Source organism: Capra hircus, chromosome 5 (genome assembly GCF_001704415.2).
Source record: "Capra hircus breed San Clemente chromosome 5, ASM170441v1, whole genome shotgun sequence".
In the NCBI taxonomy this organism is placed as follows: Eukaryota; Metazoa; Chordata; class Mammalia; order Artiodactyla; family Bovidae; genus Capra; species Capra hircus.
In genome coordinates this window covers 31601213-31619766 of record NC_030812.1, presented here as the reverse complement: position 1 = coordinate 31619766, position 18554 = coordinate 31601213, and the positions used below count along the sequence as shown (strand labels likewise).

The 18554-nt window shown below is 40.4% G+C and overlaps 1 protein-coding gene across 1 annotated transcript; it reads right to left on the bottom strand.

Annotated features, from left to right (window-relative positions):
- On the bottom strand, nucleotides 1212-17495 carry LOC102176497 (olfactory receptor 10AD1-like). Its single transcript, XM_005680133.2, has 2 exons — nucleotides 17314-17495; nucleotides 1212-2154 (listed from the first exon to the last, which is right to left on the bottom strand). The coding sequence occupies exons 1-2, from the start codon at nucleotides 17493-17495 to the stop codon at nucleotides 1212-1214; spliced, it is 1125 nt and encodes a 374-aa protein (XP_005680190.2).

The following is an 18554-nucleotide window of genomic DNA, read 5'->3' as shown; positions in this document are numbered from 1 at the left end:
AGCATCCCAAGTGAGGTGCATTCATCTTAACAGAAGTAGCACCAGAAAACAAAGCACAGGCCTGTATCATTTTCTTTCCTACCTGTTGTGAAAGGAGCGTGAAAAGATGCAGTCTTCAAAGAAAGAGAGCAGCTGAGCATATAATGCCCTTTCAAGGTATGTTGGGTTAAGTTAAGGAGAGAAGCTAGATGAGGCTAGAAAGATTGAGATAGACAATAGAAAGACAAATAGAAAGTCTTCTGAAATGGTGGAAGTAGTGTTGGAGTGATGTTCCTTAAAATACAGGGAGTGAAATGTTTCCATTGAAGATGAGGAGGTAAGATGGAATAGGACTGAATTGGAATTAAATGATAGATGGCTACCAAAAAAAGAAGTAGGGAGAAGAGAGTTAATTAAGGGCATGGGTAACAGGGAAGAATCTGGTAGTCTGAGAAGCTTGATAGAGGTACATATTACTTGGATATAATGGAAAATATCAAATAGTCATGCATTTAAGGAAACTGGAGGACTTAGAAGAAGGCATGTGACACCTGGCATCTCCTACTTGCCCTTTCCCAACACAGAGAAGCACAAACATACACCAAATGCAGTGTTGATAATTTAATGCCAACACAAATTCCCCCTCATGGGCTACTGGAGGCAAACAAGATGAAGTTTAGGCTGCTGAGCCCTAATTTGTCTTTTTCTTCTTTTCTCTAGCTCTCTTTTCTTAATGTCTAACACTGCTCCCAGATTCTTTTTTTCTTACTTCTTCCTCTACTATTTCTCATATAGGAGCAGAGTGGATGAGGGCAGATTCAGGAAGAGAGAGTGGAGTGTGAGGAAAAAAAAAACCAAAACAGGTTAAGTTGAAAGAAAAAGTTTATTCCTAAATGTCTAGGCAGAACTCAGGCTGGGAAGAGCATATAAAATTGCTATGCAAAGAAAATGAAATAGAATTAAGTGTACTTAAGTGTTTATAGATCCTGTTGTGAGAACTTAGCAGAAAATTACTCAGCAGGAAGATTTCCAAGTATCATGAAGAAGGTCCAAGAGAACACAATGTTTAAAGGTACATCAGATGGATGAGCATTAAATATCAATAGGATCTTCCAGGCCTGATGCTGGTGCAAAGAAACTAATGAATGCTTTTTCCTGGAGCCTCTCAGCATAGGAAAGTTATCCAACTCTCAGGACTGGAGGAGGAAGCTGCCCCTCCAGGCATCTTCCCACTAGACAGACTCTGCCTGGGAAAGGCTGCTCCTCCCAAGGGCCCTCACCATGGCCCCCTTCATTTCTTTGTTTCGGAAACTGTAGATGACGGGGTTGCACATGGGGGTGATGATGGTGTAGAGGAGGGAGAAAGGCTTGTCTTTGTCAGGACCATGTGTACTGCAGGGGTTTGTGTAAGAGAACATGGCTGAGGTGTAGAAAAAGATGACCACGGTCAGATGGGAGGCACAAGTAGAGAAGGTCTTGCCTCGACCAGAAGAGGAGTTCCTGCCCAGGGTGGAGGCCAGGATGCGGGCATAGGAGATGACAATGAGCACCATGGGGCTGAGCAGCACCACAATGGCATCAGCAAAGATGACTTTCAGACTGAACTGGGGGTCTCCACAGGAGAGAGCAATCACTATGGGGGCCTCACAGAAGAAGTTTTCTATGTGGTTGTCTCTGCAGAAGGGATTCCAGAATGACATATACTCAAGCAAGATGCCATTGATCAGCCCAAAGGACCAGGCAATACTCACCAGTCTCACACAGACCTGACGGCTCCTAAGTGGGTGGCAGATGGCAACATAACAGTCATAGGCCATGAAAGCCAAGAGGATGCACTCAGCCACACCCACACAGAAGACCAAGTCCATCTGGGTCATGCAAGCGACAAAGGAGACAATATGGTTCTTCACTGTCAGGTGGATCAGCATATGTGGGATGGTGGTGGTGATGAAGCAGACATCCAGGCGGCCAAGGAAGAAGTACATGGGGCTGTTGAGCCTGGGGTCTGTCCAGGTGATGAAGATGATGAGGCCATTCATGGCCATGGCAAGGCTGTAGAGGGCTGGGAAGAGGGCAAAGAGCAGTGCCCGAGTGGGTGGGGAGCTCTGCTCAAAGCCCACGAGGATAAACTCAGTCACCGTGCAGCCATTCCTTAGGTCCGCTAGTGTGGATCCACTTGAGGAGGAGGGAGAGAGAAAGCACAAGAGAGACAGCTGTAGAGTAATGCAAGGTACTCACTTGATCCCAGAAACACAGCTATAATAGCACATGATGGGTGAGCAGTGATAAATATTTTGTAATTTAAGTAAACATAAGTAATTGGCACTGTATGGGGCAGTGAGAGTACCATAGTCACCATAGGCTGCATCCATGGAATCATAACATTAAAAATAAGGAAGTGATGGCTATATTTTATTCTAGTTTAATCAGGCTGAAGTCAAGTAAAGTATCTGCTCCAGGATCCTCAGTATTGAAAGATTAGCCTTTAGTCCAAATGCATTCAGAACTGAAAAAACAAGATAGATTTCCAGAACCCATGGCAAACAGAGGAGTGGAGTATTTCAGAGGAGGGGATGTTAGTTCATAGAAGATTATATCAAGGATGCACTTGACAGACACTTGATGATGTATTTTTCTAAAAAAGAAAAAAAGCTTAAGTATGGTGGTGGTGGTTTACTCACTAAGTTGTGTCCGACTCTTGCAATCCCATGGACTATAGCCTGTGAGGCTCCTCTGTCCATGGGATTCTTCCAGGCAAGAATACTGGAGTGGGTTGCCATTTCCTTCTCCAGGGGATCTTCCCGATGTAGAAATTGAAGCCGGGTCTCCTGCATTGCAAGCAGATAATTTACCAACTGAGCTACCTATTTAAAACAATGAGTGGCTTGAATTTTTAGAGAAAATTGTTGTTGTTCAGTCGCTAAGTGATGTCTGACTCTTTGCAACCCCATGGACTGCAGCACACCAGGCTTCCCTGTCCTTCACTATCTCCCAGAGTTTGCTCAAACTCATGTCCACTGAGTTGGTGATATCGTCCAACCATCTCATCCTCTGTTGCCCCCTCACCCCCTGTCCTCAATCTTTCCCATCATCAGGGTCTTGGGTCTCCTGCATTGCAGGCAGATTCTTTACCATCTGAGCCACCAGGGAAGTCCCTTTAGAGAAAATACAAACATGCTAATCCTCAGGATTATCTCTTAGGTGAAAATGATTAGCATAACTTGAAACATCATGCTCAGCTCATCCCAGTCATCCTACTTCTTTCCAGTCTCAGGCTCCCGGTGTTTGCTGCTGCTGCATTAACGACCCACATGGTGCATGCTGGAGATGGGCCTGGTTGTGAGCTCTTGCATGCTACCTATCAGTTTTCCTTCTTAGGTAGGAATTTGGCCCTATACATAATTGGGTGGAAAGGATCCAATCATCCTGTGAGAACAGGGAAGTTCTGAGTAGGGCACAGATTCAATATTTCTGAATAGACCTTCAGACAACTTCAATCTGTCCCTTCACTAATAGCAGTAAATCTCTTTCTTTTTCTATCATCAGAGAACAAGCATTCAGAATTTGCATGCTCTATCCTCACTGTAATGTTTAGGAAGTCATTATGTTCATATTAAATCTCTCCTGCTTTTTAATCGTGTTTTGGAGTTGGGATATATCAGATAGATCCCTTCTACTTTCAGATGCTTATAGACGCTGTATTCCTTCTTAACGTTTAGTTCTTCATTTCCTCTTCTTCCACTTCCTTTTCTACACACTCTCAATTCCCCCCCTGTTTTCCTTTCACCCAGTTTTTCCACTTATTTCTACTTCTCTTTTCTTTTCCTTCTTCCTTTCTCATCTCTGGTGGTGGGTATCTATCATTGAGTTGCCTCTGGTTGAATTCCCCTCTGCTCTCCATGTCTTTAAATCTCTCATGTTGCTTAGCTTAATTTTAGAAGATATATATGCCGTCACTGCCAATTTTTTTAGCTTTGCATTCCATGTAGGTGTTTCTTGATAGGTATAGGCAGTGTTTGGGGAGTAGGCCATTCCCATTATATCTGTTTTGGAATGATCCCCTAGAACTTGAACCTAGAAATTTTCATATTGAGGGCCCAGAAATGTCACAGAGGGCAGAGTGAACTATTTAATCCAAGAGTGGCTTTGAATCCTGGGCCCCCATGGACTTGTTGACGCTGAGGTCAGAGTCTGGGCAGGAGAAGTAAGTGAGCTACATTTCAGACAGGTGGACTTGACTAAGAAGAAACTGAAGTTCAATTTATGGAATTATTCTGATCTACAGGAGCACAAATGTATATTTGTGGCTTGTTTGTTGGAGAGAATATTCTGTGATACCCAGTGCCTTGTTAACTACCATCGGGGGTTAACCAGTTAAACATTTGTGTAAGTAAATGGGACAATATCTTGAAAATCACATCCTACCTCATTCTGTTGCTTGACTGATAATCATGTTTGTCTCTGAATCACTGTGGCAAATAACAGAGAAACTCACGGTGTTTGAAGAACTTGTCCAGGGAGGATGGTCTGACCTGGTGAGCCTCTCTGGAAGAGAAGTTTTGTGTGATGACCTTGTTAATTCTCTGTCATCTGTACCATGGGTGATGAATGTTTACTTAAATATTAAATAATAATATTAAGTCATGTGTACTGTGCTTTATATAATAGGTATTCAGTCTTACATGTCACATATTCCATTTGTTAATAACCTTATTTTGCCTCCACCTTTGTTATAGAGTATATTTTTACCTTCTTTAGGATTTTAAATTTTGTCTCTGTGATAACTAATTGAGTTTTAGCACCATGACTTGAAAATCATAATGCTGTCTTATCTGTTAGCTGAAGAAATATCAGCAAGAAAATAAGAAAACATTCATTCTCCTAGAGCTTCAGATAAGCTAACATTATTCTGTAATATAAAACATGTCCTTGCAAATATTATTTCTGACAAAGATTCTTCTAAGACTGGGCATTAGAAATTGTTGCTATGTGCTATAAAGCTAATTTCAAACCCCTAAAATATAATTTTTATTGGTGGTCTTAATTATGGCCATAGCGTTATTTAAGTTGATATCTCTCTATTTTCTGAAAGGTCTATATACTTATGACATTTGTTAGTCATGGATTTTCTTCTGCCAAGTGCTTAGAGATAAAATCAATAACTACCCATGACTCCTTGGGTTTCTTATTTAAAGAACTGGGAGTCTGTACTTTCTTTTAAATTAACAGTGTTTTATAAAGTTGTTCACATATATCATAACGTTTGACTCTCCGATTTACTATTATATTTTAAGAATACAATTTAATCTCATTGAAGAGCCTCTGTCATTTTGGACACTGCAGCTAAAACACAGTTTGTTGAGGAGAAAAGAGTAGAAAATGAATTTTCAGTTGTGGTCTAGTTTGACCTCAGATTTGATTTTGTTGACTCACAGTTCTGATCCATTTTAGAACTGTCTGAAAGCAAAGCTCCAAGAGCCTTTCAACAGAGCAGTGATTTGCATTGGAGGAGCAGCCACATCAAAGTAGAAGTGGGACTGTCTTAATATACCACACCTCTGGTTAACCAAAGACTTAATGAGGCAAGAGAACACAAAGCTAGATACTGTTAGGGGTATGTAGGGTGGGGAATAACTGTCTCCATGTTCCTGATGTTTCCTTCCACAGGAATGGAACTGAAGTAGCACCACACTCCTGACCCTTCCCTTCGCCTTCATTCACACTATCTCCTGGGAGGTTGAGTAGCTTACTTGATTCGTGATTTTAGAAGGAAAGCTGAGCACATGTGTCTGTCTCCTCTAGCCTCCCCTTGGGAATGAGTGGCTTTTCTCAAGGAAGACTTACCCTTGTTTGGGGAGGCTCTGACGGTGTACTGTGCTGCCATTTATATGGGAAAAAGTCTAACTCTGTGCTTCTGCATTAGGAAGTCCAATTGCTAAAATTTCTACTTTGTTATAAAGAAAATTGGGATTTTATCCTCCATTTGCAGACTCATTTCTCAGTTGATTCAGAAATGATGGGAAAAAGTAGTGTTATTTCCTGGACCTCCTCAAGTCCCAATAGATTGTTACTGTAACATTATCACATATATAGAAATAAAATTACAAACAAAGCTGTATGATCAAGCTTTGGCTAAAACAAAAGATACTGAGCCATAATGGTGTTTGGCAGATCCTGAGAGAGAAGAATTTTGCTGATACACATATGCTGAATTCTCAAAAAACAGTGCTGGTGAGTTAAGTCTATATTCCTTGACCACAGGAGCACAATGAACAAAGCGTGCTACTGTAGACTAGACTGATGGGAAAATGTCTCATTGTAAAATAAGACTCTGGTTCCTGTCATATCTCCTGAAGAGGACTAGGTCCCTTTTCAATAATTCAGCATTTAGCCGCAATGTAACTGTTGCCTTCCTAGCATGCTATGACCTAGGAAGAGAAAATATAACATAGCAATATATTGCTTATTTATTCTGTGGAGTATGTTTCTTTTAGGGATGAGGTTGGCTCACTTAAGTTGTAAAGAGGGACTCACCAGCCTTATTTAAGATCATGCAAACTCTTCTCTTAGAAAGAACTTCAGACTCTTTGAGGCTCCTTTAAAGAAAATGTGCCTCTAGCAATTTTAATCCTACACAGCTTGAAATATGGTTCCTCTTTTGTATACTATAATTTAATAGTTTTTGGATTAAATACAACATTTCATGACCTCAAAGCAAAAATGCATCATTTTTACAGGTGAAAAATCTTTATGGTAGATACATTTATCCTAGGATTCATGGATTGCTAGACAGATATGTTTCATAGTGTCGGTGCATGTCTGAAATGTTGTAGGAAAAGTTGTGTGTGTAAGAGCCTTTTTTCTTGGTGAGTTAACAGTTCAGTCAACTTCTAAAAGGTAGCTGAAACTCAAAACAGTTGAAAAAACTTGTGATTTAGAGATTTGAAGTCATTAAATTCCTATAGGCTTCTCTTCTTTAAACTGAACATGAAAGTACTCTTTTATCTCACACAATTGTTTGTATCCTCAAAAGTGTCTCCTACGATGAACTTATGGATGCTGGGGGAAAGGATGAGGGGGAAGGACAATTAGGTAGTTTGGGATTGACATGTACACACTGCTCTATTTAAAATGGATAACCAACAAGGATATACTGTATAGCACATGGGACTCTGCTCAATGTTACATGACAGCCTGGAGGGGAAGGGAATTCGGGAGAGAATGGATACAGGTATATGTGTCGCTGAGTCCCTTCACTGCTCACCTGAAACTATCATAACATTGTTAATCGGCTATATCCCAATATAGAATTTTAAGAAGTATCTCCTATGGAGAGTGATTGAGAAACAGTTGAGCATCCACTTCCAGTGCCAATGAACTTTCGAGATAGACTATATATATCCCCAAGATATTTCAAAGAATTCAAGGCAAGGAGTTTATTACTAGCTGGGGCTTTGGCTCCCAATCTTTGTGTGGGAGATATCCTAGCTCTCATGTTTGAGGTAGACCACGTGTTAAGCTTTTATTTGTTTTCCCAAGTCATTCAGTAGCCCAAGGCCTAAAATAGTAATACTACCTGAGAAGCCTCCTTGTCGATTTTCTCCCGACCTATACTCCAATCTTTCCATCACATATAAAAGAGAATAAACTGACCTAAGAACATAGACAACTGAGTTGGGATGGGGAAGAGAGTGCAATAAGTAACTACATAGCTTATTAATGACATAGGTTCAGAAACTGACATTCTGAATCACCAGGGAGGCAGTGCCTCTGGCCATATGAGTAACCAGATCTTACCCAGAGAAAGTACTAATTTTTTTTATTGGGAGTGGAATCGGGAGGAGGTGGTGAAACAACAACTCTAACATGGAGCTTCAAGGCACTTAAGAATGTCCATCCTGGGAGTATTGCTATGGCGGGCAGTGGTTTTCAATTTCTTTCAAGGTTAGGAAAACCAGAAATGGTAGCTAAAGGAACTTCCTGTCCCACAAGGGCAGGCACTTAAGCAGTGATAGACTTTGGGCTTCCCTGGTGGCTCAAATGGTAAATAATCTGCCCACAATGCAGGAGACCCAGGTTTGATTCCTGGGTCAGGAAGATCATCTGGAGAAGGGAATGGCTATGTACTCTATGGCTACCCACTCCAGTATTCTTGCAGGGAGAATTCCATGGACAGAGGAGCCTGGCAGGCTACAGTCCATGGGGTCACAAAGAGTAGGACATGACTGAGTGACTAACACTTTCACTTTTCACTTTCATTAAATTCTGGTAGAGTACACAGTATAGTTGATGGAGTAATATTTTACAAGTTAAATATTATATAATATGAAGCAATTAAGAGCTCTAATGGGGCTTCAATAAAATACTGGGGGCTTTGAAGAGTAATGAAATAATAAAATACTTGGGAAAAATGTGCACAAGAAGAAAAAATATCAGGTGTAAGAAAAATATTTGCTAATGACTGACATTAAAAAATGTTCTTGGAAAAAGGCATCTTTTTAAAAGAAAAAATAGTCGCTAAGTGAGAACCTAAGTTAAGCCCAAAATATTTCAGATTACATACAAAGTTGAAATTATAACTAAACTTTGAGAAGACTTAAAGGCAAAAGTAGCCAAAAAAAGATGTTCTTATAGTAAACTGAATTATTAGGGGAGGTGTCATTATTGTTATATAAAGGACAGACAGATGAAAAGCACTTTCTGTTCAATCTTTATTAGGGAAGATAAAAATTTCTGCTCCAAATTTGACAACGTATGAATAGGGTGGAGGTACCAAATTCCATAATGTCCAATACATAATAATTTTGAAATCAATTATATACAATAAAAAATGTGAACTCATTGGGGTTTATTTGAGGACTGAGTGAAAATTTCCCTCGCATTTCAAAGCTGAGAACTAAAAACCAGCCTTAAGATTTATAAGACTTGTATTCCCTCTTCCATCTCTGAAAATTCTCCTAATCAAATAAGATTAGATGAAAGGCAGCCTTCAGGAAGAAGACAAAGGTATCTGCTCCCCTGATTCCAGCTCAGAGAATGTGTAGTTCACCCTAAAGTAGCCAATCAATTTCTCTTTGTTAACTAAGAATGAGAGAACATACACCTCTTTACTAAATAGTAAAACTAACATAAATTAGAAATCAAACTTAAAAAAGAAAAATAGGGCCATTTATCATTCAAAAATACAGACATGATGACAAGTCAGAAATTCACAAGGGATGAGCCCTGAATTAGCCCTCTTAAGAAAGAAAGGCAACTGAGATCTATATTGAATATTAAGGAGAACCCCTCCTCCCCTTCATCCACAACTAGAGATCAGAAAGAATGAACAATTGTCGGGTTGTTTGGAAGATTTTACTGCCCATCTGTATAGGAAGAGAACCAAATAGTTGTACCCAGTTGGGTAGTATCTCATAGCAGGGATGTCAGAAGGAGGGGAAATTATAGTGGGTCTGTTCACTGGGAGCAAAAGGGAGAGAAACTAGAAAACCTTGTAAGAGTAGAGCCCCTGTACTGCAGGCCTCTCTGACCCTGCATCCTATTGCACTGACCCTGTGATTTGGTAAGGGCCAGGCCTTTACCAAATCCTTAAATGGTCAGAAGAGAATAATTGTTTTTCTTGCTGGTTTCACATATTATTCAGAATGCCTTGGAATTATGGCATTTTAAAAGATTTTAGCATGTGAGATGTAATTCTGGAACTCCATGATTTTCACTAACATCTACGTGAACTTTGAGGAAATTAGGAATAAAATTGGCAGACCATAGGAAATACAATTTTGCCATGTATTACCTAACAAAGTCGTGTAGACAAAAGCATATGGATCCATGGCTGGAAAGGTATTTTGAGGAAACATGTAGGTAGATGGCTTTTACAAAAGGACAATTAATCATTAGTGTGAGTCCCTGGAGGCCTCTGCTGCCATCTCAGTTACAACTTAGCAGTCATGCCAATGTATTAGAAAATACTTCAGAAGTGTTTCTATAGGCCTATCTGTTTCCCCTCTCTTTTCTATTTTAAGTTTCTTCCCATTTCCCTTTTCTTAGCAAGATGGACGCTTTGCTCTTCATAGGGCATTGCCAGTAACTGGCTTGCAACAGAGATTCATTCATTTGTGTAAATTGTAGAAATGTTCTAAATTCTCTTGTCGCTCTCAGTATTCTGCTTTCTTTTTGCTTCATCCTCCTCTGTGCTACTGAATCTGCTTCAATTTATCTATACCTTTCTGAAACAGGAACTCTGAAGTACCTGAATCCTTTGACAGTGGCCTGGCCTGGACCGGTGTTATAAATATGCCATCGCTGGGCATTTCAGATGCCTGTGATGACTTAGATCACTGTGACATCCAAAAGGTAAATGTAAGTCACCAGCTCTCCCAGAAGACCCTTTCTGTTGATCAGCACTAATGGGAGACACCATAAATAATGGAAATGCTGAAAATAACCTCAATTTCATTTTATAGCTGAGGTTTTAACTCCATATTGTACTTCCTTCCATCTCTTGAGACTTGATCTCCTTCTATCATCCTTATTCATACTCCAGCTGAGTCCTAGATGGAGACTAGACTTCTTTCTCCTCTCCCTTCGCACAGTTACTTTCAATATAGATAAAGAGTAAAACAACTAGGTAACCAAGGAAACAAGACAGGAAATTATATGCAAAAGTATCTATAATGATCTTGCTCTGAATATTCAAGTTCTTTGTATATGTCCAAAGGCAAATGAATATGAAACTGAGAGAAGAATTTAGTAATTAAGGAGAATTATTGGACATCAATGGATTGGATAAATTCAGCTATTCTATGGTATTAGTTAACCTGAGCTATTTTGCAATTTAAAATGCATGAAAAAATTTCAGTGACTCTAAAAATCTTAGAAAAAAGAATAAAGAGAGAGAAAAAGTGAGGGGAATGAGAGACAGAGAGACAGAAACAGTGACAGAAAACAGAAATGTGTACCAAGAGGATAAAAGAAAAAGGCTGAAACCCAGGGAGATTCCTGGACTAAGAAATAAATGATTTTAAGAGGTGAACAGTTATATATTTCAAGAATAAAAAACCATGCTTGGAACCTGCTCTCATCACTTTAGAGAGAAACAGTAAGTCAGGTGGCAAAGTACAGAGACTTCGAAGGCAGGCATACCCGAAATTCAGCCTTACCACTGTCACTTACTATTGTGTGGAGTTGGCTAGTTGATTCTCAAGTTTTCTTCTCTTACAAAATGAAAATTAGCTAATAATATATAATTAGTGGCCAGCATAGATTGAACAAATAAATAAACATTAGTAGTGAGCTCTGTTTTCTCTCCCTGTCCCTGTGATTTCACTTCACATGTAAAAGGAATACTGTAAACACTTGGCCAGCGTCCCAAGAGGTAGCCAAACTGGCCCTGCAGTAATCTGGAGAGAGGAGAGGATCTCATTCACGCTTTATGATCCATCCTAATGGTTCTTCCCTGTTAGGAGGGCCTTTTCATCAAACTCAGTTTTTTCCCCCTGATATATTTAAGTCCTACTTCTCTTCATCTGGCTCCCAGAAGTACTGCAAAAATATGGACCGCGACTCTGTATTACAGTCTCTAAAAGAGGATCATCTTTGAGTCACTTCTAAGCCTCTCTCTCTCTCCAGGGAATAAAACAGAAAAATGCCAGATAAATAAAATATACTAACACGCATAAACATAAAGAGTAAGGTTGAGAGACACAAATGCATGAGTAAAAGTAATCTTAAAGACAGAGGAGATCCCACCCTCACCAAACAAATAATAAAGAAAAGTGTTAAAGCCAAAGAGAGAATTAGATAGACTAAACTGAAGTTAGGAAGAGTGTGAACATGTGATAAGATGATTTATATGTTCAAATGTGATGAATGCCCAGGCTTTTCAGCGAGGAATACAGAGAAGCACATCAACATACACAGACACTAAGACCCAACCCCACCCTACACAGGGAGTGTGTTACACACCCACATGCAATGTGTTGCACACCCACACACACACACAGAAGAAAATAAAAAAAGCCAAACGTGGAAAAGAGAGTGAGAGGCTAACTAAGCAGGTTGGGCATGTTTACATGATGATGTGGAATCAGAACTAAATGGCCAGGTATTTGGAGTCTGTCCTCTCTAGGGCATGAGAGATTGACCTTCTGGATTATATCCCTCTCTGCAACAATGGAGTCAGGCCTTTGCCGATCAGAATGACCCCATCTAACATATCCAAGCCATTTGCCCCTCAGCAGAGCAAGGAGGGCAGCTGGGCAGTTTCTGAGAGCTTGATAGAAACTTGAAGGAGAGATCCAGATAACAGTCTAGCTGCAGAGTGATGGAAAAGTAGAAACAGAGTTAAGATATCTGAAGAGGAGAGACATGGATCAGGGTGGAGGTTAGCAGAGTCAAGATCTGTGACATCTCCCCAGTGGTCACTGTGTGCAGAATCTTGGTGTGATCTGAACGCAGGTGGTCACCGAGCAAGTCAGAGCTGTTTGTCTCTGATGAATAAACAGAGTCAGAGTCAGCTTTCACTGAAGAAGTGAGCAGATTTACTGACCTTCTCCCTTGACTTCGCCACACCCTGGTGATGACATTGGCTCTGCTGATCAGGCCCAGAGGAGGGATCCATAGGCACAGAGTGAGGATCTAGTGAGTTCTGCTGCAAACCAGCTTCTTTTTTATAAGGTAGGGAGTATGGGCTCCTTGGACACTCACACACACACACACACACACACACACACACACACACACACATTTACAAACATATGCACAAACACACAGAGGTAGGAATGAGCTTCGACCTGGTTACTGTTGGGAGCCAAGTGTAATAAGGCCAACTATCTTATTTTGAAGTCTTACCATTTTAACTGGATCCCTGGGGGTACCACTATACCAGTCCATTCCAAGGCTCCCTTGTGAGGCTATGTCCATGGGAAGTGGCTTGGAAGGTCTAGAATAGTCTCAGATTTTCCCTGGAAATTTCTGTACCATTTGCTAGACGAACTGATATTTAAGGACCTGGGAAGTATCATTACCCCTGTGTCCTCAGCTTCAAATCTGGGAACCTTTTAACTTTTGATCACTTATTTTCCATTTTTATTTTGAATTAATTTCCTAGTTAGAATTTCTGATGACTTAGGTTCATGTGCTCCCAATTCAATTTTTTCATATCATTATACTGTGTTTGGTGGCTCAGACGGTAAAGCGTCTGCCTACAATGCGGGAGACTCGGGTTCGATTCCTGGGTTGGGAAGATCCCCTGGAGAAGGGAAAGGCTACCCATTTCAGTGTTCTGGCCTGGAGAATTCCATGGACTATACAGTCCATGGGGTCGCAAAGAGTCCGCCACGGCTGAGCGACTTTCACTTTCACTTTCTTTCAACATTCTAACCTCCATCTTCTACCTCTTCATTGTTGTTGTTGTTTAGTTGCTAAGTTATGTCTAACTCTTTTGTGACCCCATGTAGCCCACCAGGCTCCTCTGTCCATGGGGTTTCCCAGGCAGGAATACTGAGTGGGTTGATGTTTCCTTCTCTACCTCTTCATTATCATAATTCCATTATTCAAATCTGTAATAACCTTCTTTCCCCTGATTCATCCACTGTTCTTCCAAAATGCTTCCTGTTACTTAATTAGATTCTGCAAAATTCAAGAAACTTCAGTAATTCTCTCACTCCACAGTTCTTCTGTCTATTCTTTCACTCCTTGGATTCTTGGAAAGTTGAAGTTTATGCTGCTTGTGTCCTGACTCATTATAAATGTCTGGGATATCCTCCACCAACCTCCACACTGGCCCCACCCTATAACATACACCTCCACCACCATCTCCAAGTCTGGGTCTTAAAAAATCTAATATAATTGGGGCATTTTTGTAACATCAGTGAATTTGGGGGAGAGCACAGTTTTTAAGGCATCAAGTTAAACTTCAGGAAAATGACCTCTGCAGTAAAGATTTTTGAAGATCCTTCAAATATCCAGTCAAAAACTCCTGAAAAAAAAGAGTCAACTTGTCAAGCTCTTTAAAAGCATTTACTTCTGTGTTATTAATTGACAGGCTAAGAAGGAAGATTACCTGTCTCCTTACTTCTCTATAACTTCTGTCTACAGCACTTTATTGACATAATTCCACCCTAATGATACCAAAAATGGCAACCCACTCCAGTGTTCTTGCCTGGAGAATCCCAGGGACAGGGGAGCCTGGTGGGCTGCCGTCTCTCTGGGGTCACACAGAGTCGGACACTACTGAAGTGACTTAGCAGCAGCAATGATACCAAAAAAAGAGCTATCCAAAAGTGGTATAACTTCAAGAGCCATTTGGGCTAAGAGTTGTTAACTCTTATCAATGTTATCAGCCATTTTAAATCTGTAAATACAGATTAAGTATTCCTGGATCTTGGCCTAGAAATTCTTCACAGCTATTTTAGGACATTAATACCTTCAAGTAAATGTCATTTTAAAATAAGTGTCTAGCTTCTGGTTCTTCTTAGTAAGATAGTTGGTCTAAATACCTGGTACATCAATATCAGAAACAGAGGGTCCTTTTATAATTCAGTTTGCAACATCTATAATCATGTGCTCCTCTCATTCTTAGTATGGTTTAAGTTTATTTTTGATCAGTCATGCCACAGCCCTGTCAAATGAAAAATTTCTTCTAACTCTATTAATTTAATCAATCTTTTGATGCAGTTGATTCAATTTATTACATGCATTTTCTTTATTCTTTCCTTGCATAGTCTATTATTCTGTGATTAAATTGGTAATTTATTACTTTTTAAGTTTTATTTTTTCCCTAATAAAAGAAAATAGCTACATCTCACAAAACTGTATGTATTTTTGTCACTATTTTTGGTTTGTAAAATGTTTGAATTTTTTTTATTAACAGTTCTATTGTTGAAGACCAGACACAAGGTATCAGATAAAAGGAACTGAGGTAAATAGGGCGTAGTGGAGGTTTTATGTTGATCTTACTAGCTGTTAGGCAATGTTTAATGTTTGCTGTCGCTATGGCGTCAGAGGTTAAAATTTCCCTTAGTGCCCCTGTTTTTGTCTCCTCTGTTGTCTTTTTGTTTTCGTAGAGCTGACTTCCTAAATAGGGACTGAGGGCTGCTGGTTTCTCAGCTGTAATCCTTGAAATCCTCCAGCTCTATTGATGTGGTGGTAAGGGGTGGGGGAGTGGAAGCATGCTATGGTCCTATGACTAAGTCTCAGTCTTCTAGTGAGCTTTTGTCCTTGGGTACAAGTACTTCTCAGATTTTCTTTTCCTTGGATCCTTCCCCAGGTTGGTTATGTTCTTAAAGATAGTTTTCCTCGAGAGCTGGCTGTAAAGGAGAACAGAGCTCTCTGTGCTTATCAAAGGATGATTATTTTCCCTTCTCACGTGCTGAAGCATAAGAGTGTTCCCCCCCCCAACCCCGATCTTCACCATGAGACTCTGGTGGGGATGCTGAAAGTAAACCTCATGAAACTATGAGGAATTCCCTAGGGGTGAGCCTCCAGGGATCTTTATCTCTTAAGTTAGCACATGCTTCAGTTCAGTTCAGTTGCTCAGTAGTGTCTGACTCTGCAACCCCATGAACCGCAGCATGCCAGGCCTCCCTGTCCATCACCAACTCCTGGAGTTCACTCAGACTCACGTCCATCGAGTCGTGATGTCATCCAGCCATCTCATCCTCTGGTCAATTTTTCTTCAAGTGTTCTGACGAGGCTCTAGCTGCAGCTTCTGCTCCTAAGGAAGCTGTGATTCTCTGTGTTCACCTGTCTCCTGGATTTGGGGTGGTGGTTTGCCCTGTGACTTTAACTTTCTGATAGTTTAAGAAGTTTTATTGATTTCTGTTTTTTCACTCTTTTTTTTTTTCTTCATTAATGAGGTTGTGAGTGAGAACTTCCAAGCACTATACTTCTTCCATGTGGATTAGACTTATAATTTAGTTCTTGTTTTTGGAGGAGTAACTTTCTTGGAGAATTTTGAGGCCACCATAGAGTGATGGTATCACACACTTCACAGCATATTTCTCCCAACCATTGCCTTTTTTTTTTTTTTAAGTAAAAAAAGCAGTGAAGCTGGGAAAAAATGCAAGGAACTGTAGGAACTACAAACATGTTTTTTCTCTCCTGACTGGTGCAGCAGCAGCAGCAGGGCTTCTCAGGTGAGGCTTACATAGGTTTATAGAACAAAAGTGGCCTGTGGCCAAGTGAGTATATCCTGATGTGCATGTACAGTGCTGTAAGTAATGTCAGCTGTTATATAACCATGCAAAGTCATTGTTTATAGAATGTGGGGCATGAGCAAATCTTGGCTAATTGCTATTTCCCCACAACTATCTTCTACAATTCCTTTGGTTCCCTTGTTGCTCTCAGTCTGGTCTTTTCAGAGAAGCAAAAAGAAAAATGACGAACAAAAATGAGAACAGTTTAATGGGGGCTTTTGGGACAACATCAAGCCTACTTACATTCACATTATAGAGGTCTCAGGAAAAGAAGAGAGAATAGAGGTTTCAGGAAAAGAAGAGAGAAGAGGGTTGAAAATGTGTTTGGTGAAATGATGGCTGGAACAGATATCAAGTGCAGGATGCACAGAGAGTATCAAAGAAAATGAACTCAAACAGACTCACACCAAGACATATCATAATTAAAATCGTAAAAGTTAAAGACAGAATTCTAAAGGCAGCAAGATAAAGACAATGGGTCATATTCAAGAGAATCCCCATAAGACTATTAACTGATTTTTCTGCAGAATCTCTGCAGGCCTGAAAGTAGTGCATTATATATTTAAAGTGCTCAGAGAGAAAAACCTGCACCTACCCAGGTTATCATTAATAATTGAAGGAAAGATAAAGAACTTCTCAGAGAACAAAATACCAGGAGTTCATCAATACTGAACCAACCTTACAAGATATGTTGAAGGGTCTTCTGTAAGTGGAAAAGTAAAGGCTGCAACCAAAAGCAAATCTCGACCTCATGAGAGGCTGTGTGTTTGCAGATGCTCCCACCAGACCTGTGCAAAGCTGGTGGCCAGAAGCAGAATGGTACTCAGCAGAATATTGTTGTGGATATGCAGGAGTTTTGACATGAACTCTCATCTTTGATCCACAGTCAGGACAGTGACATCAAGCCATTGATCTGGAAGTCAGAGACTACACCCTGACACGGGAAATGTGCAAGGGGTGCAAGAGCATCAGTGATCTGATTGGCACTTTTTTTTTTTTTGAATATGAGTATAATAATGTTTTATTTTTTATTAAAAAAATTTTTTTTTACTTTACAATATTGTATTGGTTTTGCCATACATCAACATGGATCTGCCACGGGTGTACATAAGTTCCCACTCCTGAACCCCCGTCCCACCTCCCTTGATTGGCTTTTTGAACAACTGCTGCCTCTACAGCCAGTACATCTCCTGCTACTACAAGCAGCAGGTACTTTTGATCGAGTTGGACCTCACTAAGCCTTTCTCTCTCATGTCCTGAGGTATCTTCCATCAGGACATCTCTGGCAATGTACATCAGCCTCAAGCTCACCCTCCTCATGCTGCACTTTGTGGCTCCCTATCCTCTGCACACCTCCTCTCCCATCTCCCTTGCCACCCCCTAGTTGTTTGAGGAGTTGAATCAGAACAAGTCACAACCAGATGCTGTGATGGCCATGATTGTGGCTGCTGATTTCGAGACCCTCTCTAAGACAGAGGTGTAACTCTGGTCCCCAGGACTTCTTGTTAAAAATTCCAGGGGTAAATGCCAAAAACTGTCACTCCTTGATGAACCACATTAAGAACATTGCCAAATTAGCAAGCCTGTCCCTCAACAAGCTGGCAAGTGTGCTGGGGAATGCAGTGAGTGCCAGGCAGCTCTATAACTTCTTTTATACCTCCTATGCAGAGGTCCTGTTCAGAGGAAAAATGAAGAAATGAACAGTGTTGCCTTTTTTCTTATCCTATGACTATGTTTCTCAGCTGCTCTTCACCTGCCCTCACAGGTCTTTATTAATTATTAGCCCAGTAGCTCATTCTCTTGGCTTCCCAGGTAGCTCAGTGGTAAAGAATTTGCCTGCCAATGCAGGACATGCAGGTTCAATCCTTGGGTCAGGAAGGATCCAGAAAATCTCCAGGAAGATCCCCTGAAGAAAGAGATGGCAACCCACTCCAGTATTCTTGACTGGGAAATCCCATGGGCAGAGCAGCCAGGCAGGCTACAGCCCATGGGGTTGCAAAAGATTTGGACTTGACTTTGTCACTAAGCAACAACAATCGGAAAAGAAAACCCCTGCTAGTAAAGGCCAATATATAGCAAAAGTTGTGGTACTAAGATTAAAATACAAAAATTATAAAACCAACTATAACTACAAGAAACAGTTAAGGGGTAAACATTAAGATGTAAAAAAGTACAAAATGTCGGTGAGGGAAGTAAAAAATGTGTCTTCTCAAATGGGCTTGAACTTAAATAACTACCAGTTCAAAACAAGTAGATATAGTTATAGGTCAACATATATGAATCCCACTGTAACTACAAATCTACAATAAATATACAAAAACTAGAGAGAAAAGAACATAAACATACCACTGAAGAAAATCATCAAACCACAAGGGAAGA

Bases quoted from the DNA above. Each gene is read 5' to 3' on its own strand.
- LOC102176497 (XM_005680133.2), bottom strand. From the start codon at position 17,495: ATGAGGAGGGTGAGCTTGAGGCTGATGTACATTGCCAGAGATGTCCTG. The intron at 2,155-17,313 runs GTGGGACGGGGG...CTCCTCCTCAAG, and splicing joins CAAAAAGCCAATCAAGGGAG to TGGATCCACACTAGCGGACC.